At 40.1% G+C, this 23138-nt stretch overlaps 1 protein-coding gene across 4 annotated transcripts in view; it reads right to left on the bottom strand.

Moving 5' to 3' along the window:
* Nucleotides 1-23138, bottom strand: part of PIWIL1 (piwi like RNA-mediated gene silencing 1) — a 52513-nt gene that overhangs the window by 8130 nt on the left and 21245 nt on the right. For 2 of the 4 annotated variants that reach the window (XM_034791526.1, XM_034791527.1), the window contains exons 7-19: nucleotides 22985-23065; nucleotides 21941-22138; nucleotides 20466-20577; nucleotides 18892-19012; nucleotides 17502-17619; nucleotides 17130-17244; nucleotides 12300-12487; nucleotides 10037-10109; nucleotides 9404-9604; nucleotides 8725-8828; nucleotides 6670-6740; nucleotides 5320-5473; nucleotides 4259-4384 (exon numbers count right to left, since the gene is read on the bottom strand). In XM_034791526.1, the coding sequence (XP_034647417.1) occupies nucleotides 4259-4384; nucleotides 5320-5473; nucleotides 6670-6740; nucleotides 8725-8828; nucleotides 9404-9604; nucleotides 10037-10109; nucleotides 12300-12487; nucleotides 17130-17244; nucleotides 17502-17619; nucleotides 18892-19012; nucleotides 20466-20577; nucleotides 21941-22138; nucleotides 22985-23065 (1662 nt within the window). Of the gene's footprint in view, nucleotides 1-2169; nucleotides 2336-2847; nucleotides 3182-4258; nucleotides 4385-5319; nucleotides 5474-6669; nucleotides 6741-8724; nucleotides 8829-9403; nucleotides 9605-10036; nucleotides 10110-12299; nucleotides 12488-17129; nucleotides 17245-17501; nucleotides 17620-18891; nucleotides 19013-20465; nucleotides 20578-21940; nucleotides 22139-22984; nucleotides 23066-23138 lie in introns of those variants that run through there. The other 2 variants (XM_034791528.1, XM_034791529.1) reach the window with 2 other exon arrangements.

The following is a 23138-nucleotide window of genomic DNA, read 5'->3' as shown; positions in this document are numbered from 1 at the left end:
TGTGGCTCAAGTCCTTTAAAAAGGTATAGAGTGAAAACCTTGGGGCCCTGCAATGGGAGGTCCTCAACTTTTGTCTTCACTTCCTTCAGCAGGCCCGAAAGGTATAACCATGATGACCATCTCATCACCACTGCCATCAACACTGAGTGGGCCACTGCATTTGCTGGGCAGTCTGTAGCCCTGTCCTCGCTATCAACTGGCTCTCACTGATGATGGCTTGAAATTGCTCTTTGTTCGTCTGGCAAGTGGCCAATAAAGGCATTAAGTTTCCCATAATTGGTGTGATCGTACTTTGCCATTAGGGCTGGCAGTTTGCAATCCTTAACTGCAGGGTTGCTGAGGAGTATGCTTTCCTACCAAATAAAACAATGACTTCATTTATAGACAAGATGAATAATATCAACTGAATATCAACAAAAAAAATTGACCAAGCTCTCGCAAGAGCAATATAAGCTTCTGATACTCCATTACCAGCTAGGCAAGTTGCTTAAACCAAACTTTTTAAAGCTGATTACTAATTGTGTGCCTCATTTCCTCAGTGCCCAACTTGCGACCCCTAGACAAGTGCCATTAATGTCAGGGGGAGCTGTACTTGGAATGTATAAAGTGCTATATAATGCTAAGTACTCTGGAAAAAAAATATCCTAGGTGTCTCAAATTGGGCATCCACAGTCAGTGGATACTTTTGACCTTAATCTTGCTGTGCCCCAGTTCCCAGTCTGTAAAAAGGGGATGATGATGATGGATACCCACATATCTCATTGGAGATGTGCGAAAATAAACTAACATTTGTAAGCATTTCGCACAAAAAAAACCAATGAGGGAATGAATAATTCGGTCTTCATAAGGCATGGGACCACCCACTGAACAGTAAGAGGAAAACATAATATTAAACAGCTGTTCATTAAATGTACACTAAAAGGAGCAGGAGTCTTGTGGAAAAAAAATATATAATTAAGGATTGTACCATAACACACATGCACAAGGGGGCTGAATTAAGGTTACCCAGGAAACCTTAATTCTGTCATTTCTTAATTTGAGTGCTTGACTTTGCAACCTTAGTTATGTTCTTTTAACATAGTTTTCTGTGTAATATGGGTATAAGATGCCACCAAACACACTGGCAATTTAAAAAAACAACACCACCACACACCAAGTCCTCACCTTTGTTAGAATCGTTAAATTACCCCCTTTTCTCTTCTTCCATTCCCTCCAACACAGCATTCCATCACAACCTCTATCCTCACATCCAATTATTTTGTTGGCGGTAGACCACTACTCCCTACACACTCCAACAAAATCTGTACGTTTTCCTGCAACTTTACATGCAATCAGTTAAAGATTTAAAATTAGATTTTGTAACAATCTTTTAAGTACAGTTATGTTCAGAAATTACTATGGGTTTGTCTACACTTGAAATGCAGTAGGAGCGTCAGTGTAGACACGATCTATCCTGATGGGAGGGACTCTCCTGTCAGAGTAGCATAATTCACCTCCTCGAGAGGTGGTAGCTAGGTTGACGGAAGAATTTTTCTGTTGACATAGAACTATCTACACCAGAGATTAGGCCTAATCCACTGACTGACGTAGCTGAGTTGACCTAACATTTTAGTGTAGACAAGTGTAAAAATTGTTATTTCTCATACCATCATCCCAAGACACTGGAGTCAGGAAACTAGCTGCATATTTCCAGCTCTGCAACTGACTTCCCATGTGACTCTAGAGAATTCATTTCTCTTATATTTCAGATTCCTCTTCTATACACATGCTCTTGGAAGTCTATGAATGAAAAGTGCTCTACAATTGCTAGTTATTACTAAAGATGTGAGGGTCCAGAAAAAAAGGAAACTTTCAAAGCCCCCCCGTAAAGTATTTCATTTGAAATACTTTATTTCAAATCCTTTAGTATTAGGCAATTCACGTAGCTGAAGTTGCGTATCTTAGTTCGAACTGGGGGCTTAGTGTGGACCAGCCCCAAGTTATTCAAACAAAAAAGAATCAGTATTTTGTAAACACTGCCAATGGAACTATGCATTTCCAAATATTACCAGGATGACCAAAAACAGCTTTGCATGTATGAAATGTCCTGCAGACATTAAAAAATTCATCATGAGTGGAAATGAACATCAAGAAAAAGAGCGTGAGGGAAGTGACACAAAGTGGTTGTACTTGCAACAAAATGTTCTCAATCCAGAAGTCCTCCTGCTTCTGCAACATCATCTGGAAGTGTTGTACAAGTTCAACTCTTCAATCAATTATCAGGAAAACATCTCATCTCAACTAACTATATCCAAGAGACTCCCAATAATGACTTCATTTATAGACAAGATGAAACCTGATAATAAATAAAAATTTGACCAAGCTCTGGCAAGAGCGATATATGCTTTTTGTACACCATTATCAGTAATGGAAAACAGTTATTGGCAGGCAGCATTTAAACTACTAAAACAATCATACTTGTTAACCAGCAGATGTTCTTTGACCAAGCCTCTTCTACAGTTAGAATATGACTGTGTAATACAAACTGTACAAGAACAAAATATCAATGGAGCACTTCGCCTGGCAGACAAATGAACGGGGGGAAGGAATCAAACTTTGTGATAACACCTCAACCAGGTTGTTGTTTTGTTTTGTTTTGGGTGGGGGTGGGAGGGAAGAGAGGGAAGAGCATGAAAACAGACATGCTGCAGAGTATATTAGTAGTGAAATATGTGCGGCACTAGAGAAAATTATAAGTGGGAAAGTACTTGCTCTGTGCCAACAATATGAAAGCAGCATGGGACATCATAACAAATATCCATATATTACTGCAGTAGGAGGTGTTTCTCGTGGCCTAAATCCGCTTTTTAATGATTTCATGAAGTGGAACACTCAAAAAGATCCACGAAACAGCAAAAGGAAGTTCTAAAGTATGTGAAAACTATGCATATTGTAGCATATTTAACGAAGCAAGGAAAGCATGGTAAGAATAAAATGGTAAAATTTCTAGCAAAACAAGATGGGGAACTAGAGATGTCATCTGAAAGTTTATTAAAACAAAGAAGAGCTCTTCAAGTAACAGTGATAACTGAAGATCTTAAAATAGTTAAAATGTACACTACACTGTACTTGAGGATAATTTCTAGATTCACCTGCAGAACTCTGAAGACTCTACAGCCAATCGTTTCTGCAATCACGGTATCTGAATCAGACAAAGCACTTTTGTCAGACATTCCTCAACTTACAGCCAAGACAGTTGCTCAAAAACAGTTGATTTTAAGTGTCTCTCCACTCACAAGTCAGGAAGAAGTACAAGTGAAGGACTTAATTGGTAGATGGAAAGAATGTTGCTGCAAACCTCTTCGAGCCAAGATTCAAAAGTAGTAATGTTAGTGATGCTAGCATTGTTACAATATTTGACTGAATTATTAACAAACACCACACTTCAAACTAGACGATGGAAAAGTACTTTCAAATGTTATAGAAAACAGAATCTATTGAGGTATTTTGTCCAAGAGTGTAATCTGGGAATCTGTCACACAACATAGTGGCAAGGCCTTTGTACAACACAACTTCTGACTCCTCTTAGCTTCTGGTCTGCTTCAGAATACCCCAATTTCTGCAGCATGTGAAAATTTATGCTTTTATAAATATACACAGCAGTACTTTCTATCTGCTAGCTAAACTGCACATAATATATTTCTCATTCTTAAAAAATGAAAGTTTAGTTTTAATAAGTAACTATCGCAAATATTTTGATTAGTCCCCCCCCATACGCACAGGAAAAAAACCTCTTTTTTCCTTGCCTTCTAAGTTTTCAGAAATGTTATATCTCTAGTTATTACTCAGATTTGCTCACTGTATGTATTCAGTGTTTTACTTAAAATTCATTACTGTTAGCAGTGAAGAATTAATTGAGATACTGGGAGAGTGTGAGCAGGATTATTTTATGGCTCATACACCAACACAAATATTCTACATTCAGAATTTAGTTATTACTGGGAGAAAAGGCAAGAGACAGGAAGTACACTGACTTTCATATTTCAGGTTGGATTTTCAGTGGTGGGCAGCAAGAACTTGCAGACTGAGAAAATATGAAAGATTATTTACATAAATTTGCCAGCTAGCAATGCCATTTTTACAGTCATGTTAACAGTACAATTAGGCCTACTCGTTTCTTTTGAGTGAGCATCAGATTCCATTTCTGGTAGCAGGATGCAAGCCAACCAACTGATTCCTGCCATCAAAGAGCTATTATCTTCCTAAAAGCATTACTTACCATTCTGGCCGGGTAACCTCTACATCAATAACTGTGCCAGGGGGTGGATTCTGAAGTCTTCCACCAGCCTGTGCAAAGAACCTAGTATTCACTCGTTTCTTCACCACTATTACTGTAAGTCTTGGGCTAGAAAAGATTATATGAGCAACATAAAAGCAATTTTTTGAAACTTCAATTTAGAGAAATTTCCCGTTAAAGTTCTTTAAAATAAATTTTGGGAACTACATCTTTACTGATGCAGTAGAAACCAGACTTCTAAATAAAGTAGGTAAAGTAATTTGAGACTGCTTGTTACAGATAAGCCTTCCTTTCTATATTAAGAACAGTCTCCACTGCTGGGAGACCATAAGAGTAGAAGTTTTCCCTACAACAATACTTCTACTATATAAGGTTTCTTCTCTTCCTCTCCCTTATTTTAGGTGTACTCAACATGGCACACATCTATTAGCATACACTAAAAATATACGCAGAAAAAATATTGCCAGATGCTAAATAGAGAAAAAAAAATTAAGTGTTTCCATTACCACTGGCTGTAACTGGTCTATTTTTGTTTAGCATACCGTTTTGTTCCAGTGACAGTTTCAATACTCAGTTGTACCAGCATTGACAGATTTTGGAGCTAATGTAAGGCTATTCCCAAACTACTGACAATGGAGGACCATGAGAATGCAAATAAAGGATGATTAACCTAGAATTCATGTGGTCATGATGAGGTGTGACCGGATAGTTCAAAGGGAAAAATCATAATTTATATGTACATCGAGGACGTAACATCACAAGCGTCAAAAGGAGTAACAATATCCTTATGGAATTATCCAGTTACATCACATCAACATTAGGCATGCTCTTTGTAAAAGAATACCCAATATAATAAAAACTCAATGAGCAGGAAAGAAGCTGTTTGTGTCACTTACTAGATGATCTGATGCAAGTGCACACTAGTGTAAAGAAGAGGTATGCAATCTTTTAGCAGTCTTATTGCTTTTCTGAAGCATGACAGTGCACGTTTTATATCACTACAGCCTTTCATTGCATCACTGCATGCATCATATGAGACTTACTTGTAATCTTTACCAACAGATTTCAAGCAATCCAAAAACTGGGGTACTTCATAGTTAACCAAGGTTTTTAGCTGACCATCTCCTACACCATCACGATACACGATAATGCGAGATGGCATATGATTATTGCAGCTGAACCAGGATCTTAAAGCAGCTTTAAGAAAAGCAAATTAAAAGTTATGCAAGTATAATGGGAATGTCTTTCAGAAGTTAAAATTCAGAATGGATCTGTATTACTCAATGAATGACAATAAATTGTGCAGCCTTGAAAAATCCACTCCCGTGAGAAACGTTAGTAAATTGATCTAAGCCCCAGTGTACACATTACTAGGCTGATGGGACAATTCTTCCATCATCCTAACTATTGCCTCTCAAGGTGGTGGATTTACTACAACAGAAAAACCCCTTCTATTGCTGTATCAAGTATTGCAGCAGCATAGCTGCAAAGCCACAGGTGTGTCACTGTAGTGCAGATATACCTTAAGTCCCTGTTGATTCCAGACCAGGTTGGCAGCAACTGTACAGACTAGTGGATCGGTTTTAATCGCCCATCCACCCAACCAAAAAACCTTGTTTGCCTGTAGACCAATATATTACTAAAAGCGCTTAAAAATCACTTGAAGTTCCAATCACAGTAAAATGTTAGAAAAGCTTCTTAGTCCATTCTAGTCCATTGTGGTAGACTTTGCTGTTTGTAATATTCAATCTGAAAAGAACTGTGGGAACAATGAAGATTTTACAATACTGTTCAACCAAACTCTGCATATATCAGACTCCCCAAAATAATCTGCAGAACAAGTTTCTTTAACAGTGATGTGCCTGGAAAACCTGTGCATTAGAAACCTGTTTACCTCAAGCAGAATTAAACATTGATACATTTAAAATCAGGTTTATCAAAGTATTTAAAAGAGGGATGCATGCAGTTGATAGACAATTAAAATGAAAATGTAGGTGAGGGAATGTCTTTTATTGGACCAACTTCTTCTCCGAAGAAGAAATCTGTACAAGATCAAACACTTGTCTCTCTCATATCAACAGAAGTTGGTCCAATAAAAGATATTACCTCACCCATCTTTTCTCTCTCTCTCTCTCTCTCTCTCACACCCCCCCACCCACCCCCTGGGACCAACCTGGCTTCAACAATACTGCATATAACAATTAAAATATCAGTTAGGACCATGCAAATTAGGAGAAGCTATATAAAAACAATTTGATCTTTGTCAGTGATAATTATATATAAACTTCCAATCTATTTTCACTCAAAGTAATTTGATGTTTTACTCAATGTAACACAGAAGCCTGTTCTGAGAAGGAACAACTGCCTTATCTGTTGAAGGAAGAAAACGTTACCTTGCAAGCAGACCTTGAGTCCATCCACAAGTTCTTGTCCACGATCTTGGAAGACACAGCGAGAGAACCACCTGTTCAGAGAGAGAAAAAAAAAAAAAAAAAAAGTTACCCCCAAGAAAAGCAAAGTAACCTACTAAGTTGCTAAATTGATTTAGATTGTAACGAACAATTAATTTTGGCAAGTATGTCCTATAGAGTCAACAGGCAAAAATGGGAATAATCACACTAACTTGAATTTGAGTACCATACATGTACATTGTCTCCACGAAGACACTTGGAGCAGACATGTGCCTTGGGCCCAACTTACAGTTCCTCTTACAGATTCAAATCGAATGTGAGGCTACATAAAGGGACCACGGCCCAGTCTCCCTCAGTTATTTTAGATATTCAAAATAGCTAACGACTCCCTGAGAAGCAGGAAAGAGAATTTTAAATTATAGATTTGCAGATGTAAAGTAATTTGAGACTGCTTGTTACAGAGAAGCCTTCCTTTCTACATTAAGAATAGTCTCCACTGCTGGGAGACCAACTAGAAGCTACCACCTCCTGGAGAAAAATAATAGAGTATTCTTTAGTCTATCAGTCTGTTTAACTTAGGCCAGAGATATGACAATGAGTGCACTATCTTGCTTCACCTTCCTGACTTTCAGGAAAAAGACCAGCAATTGATTGGATCATATAGGATACTCGGATGCATCACAATTAAAAAAAAAAAAAAAAAAAAAAAAAAGGGGGACTTCTTTGGTGAGCTACAGACCAGATTATATGAAGAGAATTATGTATTCCTTGTGGAATGCTGGCCTTGATGAGAGTCTAATGGATAAAAAGCAGACATTAAGATAAAATGGCATTGGCTGCCAGTCCTTTTTACAGCCTTGCACTGAACATCTGGATTCACAAGAGGACATACATGCACGCCCAACATACACTGCTTTTAAGCGCTTCAGGAGTTCACAGCACCGAAGCACAAGCTTTAAACCTTCTGTTCCCCCACCAACAGTGGTAATTTGAAGAGATTCTCTAATGGTAGTGGGCTGTCTTTCCATTTCCTGTATTCAAAAGCTGTCCTCTTTGATCTTCATTGTATTGTATGCAAACAGACTTGTCAACTTATCCATCATGCAACCGAATAAATCAGATAATAGATTCTACCACAGAGCAGCGGTTCTCAAATTATGGGGCGGCCCTCCCAAGGGAGGCATAAAAATGTGGCAAGAGAGGCATAAGCTGTTTTTTTTTTAAATTAATTAATTATTATTATAAGAGCTCTTGCTGTCAGCCCCAAGGGGCTGGGGCTCGTGCAGAAGGGCTGTGCAAGAGCCCCACTACCCAGGCTCTCCCCCCCGCCACCCCTAATCTCTCACTGGGAAGCCGGCAGGACTCTGGCTGTCATCCCCATGGTGCCAGCAGCAGCACAGAAGTAAGGGTGGCCAAGGGACGTTAAGTCTGCTATGAAAAGTGATATTGACAAATATCACTTTTCACATTATCTCCCTTCTATGCTGCTGATGGTGCAGTGATGCTTTCAGAGCTGGTCACCTGGGCAGCAGCCGCTGCTCTCCACTCTGCATTCAGAGCTGGGCAGTAGTATATCTAACTTGAGAGCGGTGTAAACTACTACAGACACAAATAAAGGGGACCCCATCAACTGTGAGAACTCTCTGACAGAGTTATTTACATTTAGAATAAAATGCAGTAGGCAGAGAACAGGTGAGGCAAACAACATACATGTCCCTGAACTCAAGGCAGTGTTACATGCTTTTTTAAAAGTAATATTTACATAGCAGTGAACTGGAGAATTAGGGAATTCTCTCTCTTGGTCAGTCAACTTATTCCCTTATTCCTGAAAAGTCTGGAAAATAATGTACAGCTCCTTAATAGTAAGCTAGTCAGGAGCTTTTGCCTACACAGTGTTCATGAAAACATAGTATGAAGTTAACCCAGCATAGACAAGGTTACTTTTAAAATGGCTGCTCATCACATTAGGCTTCTTCTTCAAGATTACAGATCTGTCAAGTTCTTTCAGTTTATACTGAATGCTAAAAAGTATCTTACCGTGTCATTCCCTGATTCAGACTAGCAACAAATCCTGCAATTGATCGCCGCCCAGCTGTAGCGTCATGATAACAGTCAATTCCAACAATCATAACTTGTTTCAACTTTAAGAAAATAGTGCACAGTATATTACAAAAAGTGCAACAACATGCCAAAAGCAAACATTTATCATATCTGCACTAAAGTATTATACACAAAGCACCAACTTCAAAAATAAATCACAGCTTTTTCACTGTTCAGGATACTGTTTACTTCCAAAATGTTTGTTTATTTTTTTTAAATGACTGTTTTTATGGAGTGCCTACTGAAAGTATCTGAGCTGACAGCCAGAAGCCTACATTTTACAACTGAACTGTTCAATGCCTCCAATTGCATCCTCAATTAAAAGTTCTATCAGCTGCTTATTTCCTCATGTATCCTACGAGTTAAGTTTACCCATGTTGGCATTTTCTTTTTGGAAGCAAGTTATTTTGGGTAGGATACACTGCAGGTAAACAACTGAAATTTAGAAGAAGTAAATCAGCCATCTGTTCCCTTTCTGAACACTTATTTAAATGTTTAAAAGTTGTACCAAACAAGTTAAGAAAGTCTTCTAGTATTTTCTTTAAACGTGATCAGAATTCAGAGGAAAAAAAGACTCAACTGACACAAGGTTAATGAAACAAAGCCAGCTACTTACTGGGATTTCAACACTCCAGAGCTCTCCACCCATCTTGCAGTTCATTTGTAAAGCAATTTTCGTTGCTATAGCCATTACACTTTGTGGCTTGCTTAGAGTGCGAGCTATCACACACTGACTTGGAGTCGGGCAATCGGTACATAAGTATTTCTTGATAGCATCATACTTATCTTTACGATTACTGGATAGAATGCAAACTACCTTAAAAATTAAAATGAAAAGTTTTTAAAAAAAACAAACTACAGCAGAATCAAATTTATTATTTGTTTGAAAGATCCGTTGTATAGTACACAGCTATCGCTCCCTTTCCAGCACAACAGAAAAATCCCAAGTGTTTTCTGTGAAGTATTTAGACAGTTTGGGTGCTTAAGTTCTGGTGCCTAAAACTAATGGTCTGATTTCCAGGGGCGGTGGGTGCTCAACAATTCTATATTTAAACACTGATGCTATCTAAATACAGAAGTTTCTACACACGCCTGGCCTCATAAGTATCATCTGACACTTGGGAGGGTTAGTCACATAACTCCATAAGTGTAAACCCACAGAGCTAATTTCATTATTAGGATATTAATGCAATACATAGCCAAAGGTAGAGATTAACATGCTTTGAAATTATGGAATTAGCATACATACTATCTGTGTGTCAGAGGTAACCTTTTGTTGCAAGACCCTCAAATAAGCTTCTGTTCTATCATCTACTTCAATCCTAAAAAGGGGAATAACAAGAAAATAAGAAGTGATATGGCTGTAGCTAAAGTTATAGTAGCTGGTAAAGCAGCAACAAGAACATAAGCTACCCATGCATCAACAGAAATTAAGTACAAGGTAGTTTAAATTTAAATCTGTTAGCCAAGTTTACTATATTCACACTGTACTAAGGTGTTCACTCTACCACTTAAAACATTAAAAGGAAACGTTCCTGAACCGGAGTTTCTCGTAAGAATGAAGGAAAATCAAGATTAAAAAAAAAAGAGTCATGAGCTTGACTAAAGGAGACTTTGGTGATACTTTTAAGTTGATTTTAGAAAGGCCGACGATACAGTAACTCCTCACTTAAAGTTGTAGTTATGTCTCTGAAAAATGCGACTTTAAGCAAAATGATGTTAAGCGAATCCAATTTCCCCCATAAGAATTAATGTAAATAGGGGTGGGCGTTCGGTTCCATGTAAATTTTTTTTTGCCAGACAAGAGACATTATATACATATACAGTATAAGTTTTAAACAAGTTCTAATCAGAGGACTGTCTGGGGACCTGCTCATGAGCTCCCTGAGCTTCTCCTAAAGCAACCATGTTGATATCCGGTGGGATATTTCCCAGGGAATGCCTTGCTAGTAAATGATGACCTAGCACTCAGCTGAGCCCTCAAGGGTTAACAAGTTGTTGTTAATGTAGCCTCACACTCTACAAAGCACCACCGAGGGAGGCAGGAGACAAAATAGATGCATGGCAGGGACTGCAAACACTTCCCTGCAGAAACTGCAAACACTTCCCTGCAGAAACTGAACATAATGATGAACCCACACTATCCCGCTGAAGTGCACCACTCCCTCCTCCAGACAGTGCATGCACGGCTGCACAGGCATTAATGTGGACACTAGAACAAATGGATATAAACTGGCCGTCGGGAAGTTTATGCTTGAAATTAGACGAAGGTTTCTAACCATCAGAGGGGTGAAGTTCTGGAATAGCCTTCCGAGGGAAACAGTGGGGGCGAAAGACCTCTCTGGCTTTAAGATCAAACTTGATAAGTTTATGGAGGGGATGGTTTGATGGGATACAGTGATTTTAGTCAATAGGTCGATAACAATGGTCAATGATGGGATATTAAAAGTTACTACAGAGAACTTTTCCAGAAGGTCTGGCTAGAAAATCTTGCCCGCAATGCTCGGGGATCAGCTGATCGCCATATTTGGGGTCGGGAAGGAATTTTCCTCCAGGGTAGATTGGCAGCGGCCCTGGAGGTTTTTCGCCTTCCTCCGCAGCATGGGCCAGGGGTCGCTTGCTGGAGGATTCTGAGCGACTAGAAGTCTTTAAATAATGATTTGGGAGTTCTACAGCTAAGTCAAGGGAGAGAATTCTTCCAGGAGTGGGTGGGTCAGGTTTTGTGGCCCGCATCATGCGGGAGGTCAGACTAGATGATCATAATGGTCCCTTCTGACCTTAGAGTCTATAAGTCTATGAGTTAACTTTCCAAAGTGTGGTGGGGTGCTCAACCCCAAGCCCACCCCCACTTTACCCCTAACGCTAACCCTCCAGCCTCCTGAACACCGTGAAACAGCTGATTGCTGCGGGTGGGAGGCATGGGGAAGGAGGGCGGAGTTGCTGATCCGCGGGCAGGCGGCACTGGGGGAGGTGGACTGGAGTTGATAGGGGGGCAGCTGGCCCACCCTGGTTCCAAGCCCCCACTCGCTAGCAGGCGGCGGCCAAACAACATTATAAGCAAACATTGCGCAACTTTAAAAGAGTATATTCTCTAATAGATCAGCAACGTAACAATGTTAACCGGGATGATGTTAAGTGAGGAGTTACTGTACACTTGAATTTGTGCTGCTGCTGCTCCTGTTTATATTAGAGGCAGCCCCACCAATTAGGATAGTTAAACTTTCGACATCCAGCAGAATCCTTCTAATCAGTAGCACCTTCTCTAATCCTCAGTTAAAGCTTCCAGGGACTGAAACACTAGCTCCCAAACCTAATCTTTTCACTAAGTAATTAACCATCTGAAATTGGGATCTCTGGAGCACTTTGGATAAACAGATATATAAACTTTTTTAATTGTTATAGAAATATATAATATTATAACTCCTTCCTCATTTAACATATGATTATTGAAAAATTCAAAGAACTATAGGAGTTTCTGAGCAAGTTATTTATCACATTTCTACAGTACTTACATAATTGCCTTGTTCATTTGGATGCCCATGGCTGGTGTGACTTTAAATAGATTTTGAACTAATGCACTGGCAGCATCATAATTGCGCCGTGTGTATATTAATAACCAGTTATCCAGTGGTTTTACACTAATTAAGGGAGCTCCCCTAGTTTCTTTTGACCAGTCTGCAAATTGAGGATTGTAGTCGAACTGGAAATGAAAAAGGATTAAATTAAGTCCTGCTGGAGCAAAACTAACTTTCACAAAATCTATACTTAATACACTCCAGAATATAGCAACATCATCTGCCTTTGCAGTTCCAGCTGATCAAAACTGAGAATTTACAAAAGTTTCCCATAAAACAAATTTTTAAAAAAATTCAGTTTCAGAAATTTCTAATTTTGGAATTCTGAATTTCTGTTTTGAATTTTTACATTTTAATATTTATATTATTTAATGACATGAGTAAGTAGTAGGGCATAATATGAAAAAATCCTATTTGTTTTATTTTTAAAATCGTTAGAGACAGCAGCCACTTAGTATTGATTGAAATATCTTTTCTTTTCTAGATCTAAGTCTCCTGTTTGTGCAGTAATGAAAATGTGACAATTTGATCTAGAAAAAGATAAGATGTTTCAATCAGTAATAAGCAGCAGCTGAAATAAAATTTAACTACTATGTCATAACATGTTGGTAGTAGTGTATAACATGCACTACTGTTCTGTTCATTCCCTGTGCAGCATCTGGAACTGGCCACTGTCCGAAGACAAGATAATGGGTTAGATGGACCCAGTCTGTCGGACCCAGTATGGCCATTCTTCTGGCTTGAATTGGGATCAGGAGTGGCTGGCTCTCTACAAAAGCAATTTTCACTCTCCTGATATTGACACATCATCATCAATTATTGGGAGTGGACCACAACCACCGTGACTGAATTGGCCCTGTCAACACTGGTTCTCCACTTGTAAGGTAACTCCCTTCTCTTCTGCTGTCTTTAAGGTGCCACCGGACTCCTTGTTGTTTTTGTGGATACAGACGAACACGGCTACCCAGATACATAAATAGGTAGTGAGTCTGGTTTACAATGATCCTAATAAACCTCCTGTGACCTTGGAAAAAAAAAAATCAGGATGTGAAAATAAGTAAGTGTCTCTCAAGGCAAGGGTGGCATACCAGACCCCATATCCAGGGAGGGGATGATCAAGGTTAGGGAGACCATGTGGAACATCAGTTTTTTGAGGTAGCCATTGAGACGGCGCAGGTCTAAAATACGTCAGAGACCGCCCTTGGCCTTTCGAAATAGCATGAGTAAAACCCTTTCTCTCTTAAGTCCTGTGGAACTCCTTCACAGCTCACAGAAGGGCTTGCACCTCCTGGGCCAGAAGTTGCTTGTGAGAAGGATTCCTGAAGAGGGAGGAATGGGGAGGGAGGGCATGTGGAAATAAACTGAAGCATATAATCCCTTTCCACAGTGTTCAGCATCCAGCAATCCGTGGTGATACGAGACTATGCCACGCCGAAGTGGGACAGGCAGTTGAAAACAAAAGGGAGACATAATCCGGTGGCAAGGGAAAAGACAGTTACCTTTTCCATAACTGGCGTTCTTTGAGATGTGTTGCTCATGTCCATTCCGCAATAGGTGTGTGTGCTCTCCATGTGTACCAGTGCCAGAAGTTTTTCCCCAGCAGTACCTGTAGGGGAGTGCCCCAGCGACCCCTGGAGTGGTGCCTTTATGGCATGGTATAAAGGGCGCTCCCCCCACCCTCAGTTCCTTCTTGCCAGACAATTCCGAGAGAGGGGAAGGAGGGCGGGATGTGGAATGGACATGAGCAATATCTCGAAAAACACCTGTTACAGAAAAGGTAACTGTCTTTTTTTCTTCTTCAAGTGATTGCTCATGAGCATTCCACAATAGGTGATTCCGAGCTGTATCTGTTGGAGGTGGGTAGGAGTGTCCAGACTCTTGGGATGGAATGCAGCCCTGCCAAACCCGGCGTCCTCCCTGGTTTGGGAGACGATCGCATAATGCGAGGTGAACATGTGAACCAAAGACCATGTGGCAGCCCTACAGATGTCCTGAATGGGAACATGGGCTAAAAAGGCAGCCGACGAGGCTTGTGCCCTAGTCTAGTGTGCCCTCACAATCGGCGTTGGGGGGACTCCTGCCAGATCGTAACAGGTACGAATACACAAGATGATCCAGTGGAGAGCCGCTGAGTGGAGTTCGGCCGACCCCTCAAGCATTCGGCGAGGCGATGAATAGCTGCGAGGACTTCCTGAACAGCTTAGTACATTCCAGGTAAAGAGCCAGAGCCAGTCTCACATCCAGCATGTGGAGGCAGCGTTCCTCACTGGATGCATTGGGCTTGGGTCAGAGCACCGGCAGGAAGATGTCCTGACCCACGTGGTAGGCGGAGACCACCTTGGGAAGGAACGAAGGATGTGGTCGGAGCTAGACTTTATCCTTGTGGAAAACTCTGTACGGCGGCTCAGAGATCAGGGCCCTGAGTTCTGAGACCCGTCTAGCTAACGTGATCACCACCAGGAAGGCTACCTTCCACGAGAGGTGCGACCAGGAGCATGTAGCTAACGGCTCAAACGGGGGACCCGTCAAACGGGCCAACACCAAGTTCAGGTCCCACTGCGGGACCGGGGGCCTAACATACGGGAAAAGCCAATCCAATCCCTTGAGGAATCAGCTGGTCATAGCATGGGAGAATACCGTGTGGCCCTTCACCGGCGGGTGAAAGGCCGATATGGCCACCAAGTGCACCTTGACGAATGAGGGCGCTAGGCCCTGGGCTCTAAGGTGAAGGAGGTACTACTAACTGAACGAATAAGAGTTCAAGAGGAAAGCTGCAGCCAAGCTGGAACAGAGCAGTTCTGATACACTTTCACTGGTGACAGGAAGGAACTGAGGGTGGGGGGAGCGCACAGCGCCCCTTATACCGCACCATAGAGGTGCCACTCCAGGGGTCGCTGGGGTGCTCCCCTACAGTACTGCTAGGGGAAAAACTTCCAAACACTGGTGCACGTGGTGAGCAGACACACCTATTGTGGAATGGACATGAGCAATCACTCGAAAAAGAACTGGTATAACACCCTCAGGCAACCCATCAAAAGTTATGTTTGGCTGCTCCCACACTCCGCGCCCCCGCCCCCCCTTGCTAAGCACTTGGGAGTACCCCTGCACCCAGACCCACAACCAGATAGGACTAGCGGGGTACTGTGATTTCGGGATACGAGTGCACTTCCAAATCAGACAACACCATGGAGAGGGGTGCCAGGGAACGGTGCCAAGACATTGGAGACCTGCATCAAGGCCAGCAGGGATGGTTTCCCTCTAGATGATACTGAGAGACCTTGTACCCAACAGGAGCTCAGGGCAACACTGTCCCTTCTGCTCACCAACATTGCCAACTCTTACACTTCCAGCAATGGCAGTCTCCAAAGTCCAGCAAGTCCCTGGCTGCAACCAACGCCTATTGGGTAGACAATACTGCAATCTTGCTGGTGTCCCATTGTCCCTCCAGCACCAAAAGGAGGAGGGTCGGAGAGATACTGGATCAGACCAAAGGTCCATAAAGCCCAGTATCCTGTCCTCTGACAGCTGCCAATGGCAGGTGCCCCAAAAGGAATGAACAGACAGGTTATCAAGTGATCCATGCCCTGTCACTCAATCGCAGCTTCTGGCAAACAGAGGCTGGGGACACCATGTTCAGTTATAGTGGATCACAAATGCAATATGAATCAACACTGTGATGCAGTTGCAAAAAGGGCTAATATTCTACGGTGTATTAACCGGAAAGTTGTATATAAGACACAGGAGCTAACGGTCTCACTCAACTCAGCACCGGTAAGGCCTCGGATGGAGTACTGTGCCTAATTCTGGGAGCCACATCTTTCCTAAAGTGTGAACAAATTGGAGAGAGTCCAGAGGAAAGCAACAAAAATGAAAGTAGGTTTAAAAAAACAGACTTAGGTTTAACCAAACCAGAGGACAGGTTAAAAAACTGCTTGTTTAGTCTTGAGAAAAGAAGACGACGGGGGGGGGGGGGGGGGAGACACACACACTCAATAATAGTCTTTATATATGCGAAGGGCTGTTATAAAGAGGACTGTGATCAATTGTTCTCCATGTCCACTGAATGTAAGATAAGTAGTAATGGACTTAATCTTCAGCAAAAAAGAGATTTAGGTTAGATATCAGGAAAACTATCCTTATAGTTAGAAAATGTAAGCACTGGAATAGCACTGCTCATTGGGGGTGGAAGTTTTTTTGTCGGCAGGAGATCCGACAAACAGCGGCTACACTGCCTGACTTTTAGCAGCATAGCTGTAGCAACACAGCTGTGTCGCTAAAAGCTGTGTGGTGTAGACAAGTTTACTCTGTGCATTTGAAAATACTTTGGTCAACTTCTCCCTTGCTAAGAGAACAGGAGTACTTGTGGCACCTTAGAGACTAACAAATTTATTAGAGCATAAGCTTTCGTGGACTACAGCCCACTTCTTCGGATGCATAGTCCACGAAAGCTTATGCTCTAATAAATTTGTTAGTCTCTAAGGTGCCACAAGTCCTCCTGTTCTTTTTGCGGATACAGACTAACACGGCTGCTACTCTGAAACCTGTCTCTTGCTAATGAGGCTCTTTTATATAACTGTGAGCAAAAAAACCCTCAAGAGGTTTTTAGTGGAACTTTAAAAAAGTTCTGGGACTACTATTTAGAGGGTGCTCTCTAAAAAACTAAATTTCTTGATGTTTCTTTAAAAAATTTTGAATAGACATTGAGTGCCCCTTTAAAAACATCTGTTTTGTTCAAAGATGTTCAATTTATTAAAATTAAATATTTACCACTTTTCCCGCTTGATGAATTTTTTCTGCTTGAACAACTCTTGCCGTAAAGGATAGTAAATTGGAATCAAAACTCAAACCCCAGTCACGAAGTTCCTTCTGAACATTATCATCCCTGTTAAAATTAAAAAAAAAAAAAAAAAAAATCATAAAACCATTAATCACCTAGCGAGAGTCAGGATTTCTGGCTAAATTGTAATGTATTTTGTAGTTGAAGGGAAAGATTTTTCCAGGATCAAAGTGACAACATTCTCCAGTAAAAGTTGACAGGAGCTTAAAAAAAGTCCACTGATTCATTATCAAAAAGAAAACAACTTTAATAAAAGCAAATCCCTTCATTCCCAAAGAACCAGAAGTTTTGAAGTAACTTACCTGTGAATGTAATCAATGAGTCTTCCAACTTCACACTGTCTTTGCTCAGGTGTCAGTCTTGTATGAACAGCCAAGTCTTTCATTACATGAAAATCGCTACGCATCTTATCAGTCAATCCTAAAATTAGCAAAATCCTTTTAATGAAGATTGGTCTTCAGTTTATTTTGAACATAGAGCCACGGAAAGCTCAATAAAATACTTAGCAAGGAGACAGCTATTACTCCATTTTCTAGAAAACTGGAGATATGCTGTAAACTTAGTGGCACACATGAAAAAAGCATGGGGAATATATTAATTTTTTGCAGTAAGTTACCTGTCACCAAGAATCTAAAAACATCATTTGGCTCCACACATCTGTCTCAGACCACAGTTCATGCCAATGCATAAAAGACTGCACTATGCCACCTAAACCACAAATCTAAACTTTTTTTTTTTTTTTTTTAATTAAACAAATGTAGAAAATCTTGTCTCCTCTGCACAGCACTGGAGAAGTCACCACCTTCATTGACTCACATAGGAAGTTAAAAAGTTAACAGTGTTTCTTTTAAACTGCCACTACTCCAACTGGTACCTGAAAGAAGTGGTGTTCTTTTTGGCTTCAAAATCACTAAGGAAGATTTTAAAACTGAAATTTAAACAATGTTTATGTGCAACTAGGAACAGTATGTAGCTCACACATAATGGACTCTGCGGTGTTAACAAGAGTAAGTAAAAACAAAGCAGCAGTGACAAAAAGCAAACATGATTTGAATACACAAGCTAGATTCATCAAACAAGGTGATGTTAGCTTGCAGAGTCACTGACGATAATTGCGCTTAATATATTCCTCTTCTGTCCAATTATATTTTGAAAAGGCTAGAGTTACTGAAAGAAGGGGAAAATGTTTTTAAGGAGGAAGTCTTAATTATAGAGGGGCATAAATGTTTGAATTTTGTGAAGTTAAGGATTTACACGCTATTGTAAATGTTTAGCTAAATTTTAGAGACGCAAAAGTGGATGAGGCAATATCTTTTATTGGACCAACTTCTATTGTTGAGATAGACAAGCTTCTGAGCTTACACAGACCTGCAGAAGAGATCTATGTAAGCTCAAAAGCTTGTCTCTCTCCCCAACGTAAATTGGGCCAATAAAAAAAATATTACCTCACACACCTTGTCTCCGATATCCGAGGACTGACAATAATGCATAATAGCTAAACTTTAACACACAAACCTCTAATTAGTACATTTACACGTTTCATTGCCAAACCTATGTTTATACCAGTGAATATTCCTGGCTAATTCATCAAAAAGTTGTCATCAATCCATCACATAGTCGCAGGAGAAAGATATATTCTAATACAATTCGCATGGTGGGTACTTCTGTATAGAGATACTATTAATACAATACCTGTGAGGTAGCACAGTTCAGGAATGAGTACCGCAGGTCCTGGCATTCCTGGTCCTCTCCTCCTCTTAGGCTGACTGACCAAAACTGGTTGATTCAAGTCAGTGATTTCTTGGTTATACTGCTGTATAGAAGTTACATAGTACACTTTAGTCATAGACATCAAGTGCTTCTAGGAGACTAATGAACATCTCACTTTTTGCAAAACATTCAACCGTTAACAAGTAGAGATACCAATATCTTTAATTTTGAAACAAGCCAGATACTCAGGTCTAGCTAAAATTTTCTCCATACAGTTACTGATAAAGTCAACTGTGTAATCCACATATTAAGGAGCAAGCCACATTTGGAAACACATTACCTAGTGGTACTGACTGTGTATCAAATGCATAGACTGAGCACTTTTCCCCAGACTTTTTCCAAAGCTGTGAAATTGACAAGAAAGCTGGTCAGCTAGAGCCCAGCTGCACCAGCTGGGAGGCTCCCCACTCCCAGCTTGCCAATTTCCCCTCCTCTGGGAGGAAGCCCAGAGGGCAGCTCAGCTCCCGGCGGAGCTGTGTACTGAGTGACTTGGCTCTCAGCCCCCCAACACTACCACTTTTCAGTGGGTGGAAGCACTCATGGTGAGGATGTGCACCACCAACACAAGGAGGGTAGTGTGGATATAAGCCACTGCAGTAATGACTACCCTAACTTCAATAACTAGATAGAATTAGAACTTGCACAGTGTACAGAGAAGTGGACACTGCTGATGTTTGGTCTTGCTGCCACAGGTATTAAAAAGGAGCTGAGGTATAGCTGGGCCTGCTCCATCCTGGGTGGAAAGGGATACAGGGATGTCCACGGCGCAGGCACAGATCCAATGGATACTGCTATTAAAAAAATTTCACTCACACACACACTGGCATCAGGAGTGGAAGGGGACAGAATTAACTTGAAAACCCCAAACCTCTTGTTTGAAAATTTCGTACCCACTTGTTAAAAGTATTACCTTTGATTACTATAGCAAAGAATTTACCAAAAAACAAACACTTAAGTTGATTTACTTTGTGCACTGGACAGCACCTTCTGTCTGATCAGTTTCACTATATTCCTGTGCAGTCAAGTTAGTCTTGCTGAAAAAAAAGACGTTAAGCTGTGGAGCAGGGAGGAAAAACAAAACCCACCTTTAAAAAAGTTTAACAGGATTTTTAAAACACTTCATGACATGTATTTAAAATGTAGGTGGGCCAGAATTTTTTGGAATTACTATTTTTAAAAATAGATATATAGTTGACAGTGCCCCTTTAGTAATCCTAGAAAAAGGAACATATTTAGTGGATTTTTACAATAGTTGACATTGTTAACAATGACCACAGGTGTATGATTCAAGACACTTCTAAGAATTTGGACAACTAAAAATCACTTTGAAGCATGGTTAGTTGTTTACGTAACACCTGAAAGTAAAAAAGTACCATGCATAGCCTTCGGATAGAATGCTAATGAATTAGTGATAGCGATCCATAGATGAGGCTCTGAAGTTCAACAAAAATCTAGTAAGGAGAATAAAAATGTCATTTTCAGTTATAATTTCATACCATTTTGTAGTAGTCTACAAAGCTGATTTCAGAACCGTCTGCTTTCTTAAAGGTGCATTTTGGATTGGAATCCCAGTCAATATCATCAACTCTGTATGTTTTGTTGTTATACCTGAATAAAAGAATTTTTAAAAAGTTATTTTGATCTTGTCTTGCATGGAGATCGTAACAGTTTATTCACAGGTGCCTGGAAACAGGCCAGGGAGGACGGAGAGAAATGCAGAAAGTTACAAAAAATATCAATTAATCTAAAATTTGAATAGAAATTTTGTTACTTTATTGCTGATTGTATCAATTGTTAGCTGAACATGGAAGTTACTCCTTAGCATCAAATGCAGTTTATGTTAGAATACACTGAGAACTGATTTTAAGTATGTCAGGAAGCAGATAGTGTATGAAATTAACTGTCTATACACCAATCAACTTGGTTTAGCCATTAACTAGAGCAGGGGATTAAGAGCTTTTTTAGCTTCATGCCTTCTGATACACATTTTGCAGGGAACAATTGGCTAACACCCCAGGAAAGAAGTAGGCTCAACATAACGGAGCCTGCATCTACCATGATGACACAAGATCTCATCTTGGGCCACTAAGGGTTGGTCTACATGGGGGGCGGGGGAAGGAAATCGATCTAAGATACGCAACTTCAGCTACGAGAATAGCGTAGCTGAAGTCAACGTATCTTAGATAGACTTACCTCCCGTCCTCACAGCTTGGGATCAATGGCCGCGGCTCCCCCGTTAACTCCGCTTCTGCCTCTCGCCCTGGTAGAGTTCCGGAGTCAAGGGGGAGCGTGTTCGGTGCTTGATTTATCGTGTCTAGATGAGATGCGATAAATCGATCCCCGATAGATCGATTGCTACCCGCCGATCAGGCGGGTAGCAAAGACGTACCCTAAGAGTCCTCTTTTGCCACATTAAGGCCTAAAACCAGTTTAAATTGGCAAGGCTGGGTTGAACATTTGAAGAGTGTTTATATTACATGTAAAAATCATGTAATACTAATGGAATTAACACTGTTCCAGTATCAGTAAGTCAGTGCCAAGAATAAGTCTAGATTTTTTTCTAAATGCTTAAAATTTACTTTATCTGCAAAGAGGAAAGAGAGACAGTCTTAAAATATGAAGTATTAAACCAGCTGTTTGAAAAAAAAAAAAATCTAGCCCCAAGACCCCAGCAAAACTTCCACTGTAAATAGATACACACTGCACCTGCTACAGTTAAGATTAGCTTGTGAAAATCCCAAAATAACTTCTAAAATATTAGATTTTCAAGGTATTTAGGCACCTAGAGATACAGAAAGGTGCTATGGGGATTTTCAAAAGCACCCAAGCAAGTTGGATGCCTGAAAATCCCATTAGGCATCTATCTGCATCTCTACGCACCTAAATACCTTTGAAATAGTCTGTGCCTCAGTTACAAAATAGCATTAATGGTCACAGTTTGTACTTTAAAAATAAATCACTATCACCTTACTTTGTAAGAACAATTAGCCCTATCAGTTCCTTAGCACAAGTTTCTCTAAATCTTTGTTCTTCAACCTGCTTATACAGGTTGTACATAAAATCCCACACAGTTTCACTGCGGAGAACTTTATGGCTCACATCCGTACACAACATGATGTTTGTTTCATACTGGAGAATAGAAGTAGTGAAGCCTGGCCAAATCATCAACCTGTTGGAAAAGAACAGAACAGAAATTGACTTTTCATATACCCAAGAGTGCTACCAATTTGTTCTATAGATTAATGATAATCAAGTTTACCTTCATTAGTGTTATAGAACCTCAAATTAAAGATTTTTAATAAGTTAAAAATGTCAACGAGTCATTTGTTTTGATTTAAATACTGCCTTATGCCATCTGCAACTCAAATATTGCAGTGTCAAGTTATAAGAAACTTACCAAAGCTAATTCATTCTGAAGTGGAAAAGTATATGGTGGAGAGATTTAGAATTCACTTTAGCACGATCAACTAAGGAATTTAATAAAGGCATACTCTAACATAAGCAGTCCTCTAAAATACTTCTATCCTTTATTTAAATATTCTCTCTTTACATCTCTCCCAGCATCTGGAAAATCATGAAAGATCTAGCACTAAGACTACAAAATCACCTATTGAAAGTAACTTGAAAATAAATGCCTTAAATATCACTACTTTGTACACAAGTCTACAAGATACTATTTGCTTATATTAGAATGTTAATTTTTTTGTTTCCTATGTAGCAGATTTTAAGAAAATACTCAAAGGGGCTCCATTTCAGTTGAAAATAAGCCTTAGAAATATACAGATGAGACATTTTGTGTTTTACTCAGCTGCTTAAGTAGAACACACAAGGATGGATCTAGATCAACTCAGATTTTATAGTTACCCCATATTTAGAAGGAACTGAAAGTTAGGTACATGAGGTCTCAATGCAAACTATATACGCTGAAAAAAATAATTTTAATACATGATAAATCATTGAAGTAATATCAAAAGATCATTTCTCCCTTGCAAGACTTGTAATCCCATTTTCCAACCTGTGATTGGGAACGCTGATTGGGTCACTTGGATTGTAATAATTACGTCCAATTTGCTGCAAGTTCATTATTTTCAGAAGCCTAAAAAGAAGTTGGGAAAGAATGAGTAATTGGCAAATAATTGCACTATTTAGTTTATCAAAACATCTAAAAT

Source organism: Trachemys scripta, chromosome 15 (assembly GCF_013100865.1).
Source record: "Trachemys scripta elegans isolate TJP31775 chromosome 15, CAS_Tse_1.0, whole genome shotgun sequence".
Taxonomy (NCBI): domain Eukaryota; kingdom Metazoa; phylum Chordata; order Testudines; family Emydidae; genus Trachemys; species Trachemys scripta.
The sequence above is the reverse complement of the archived record's forward strand: the minus strand, read 5'-3'. Positions and strand labels throughout refer to the sequence as shown.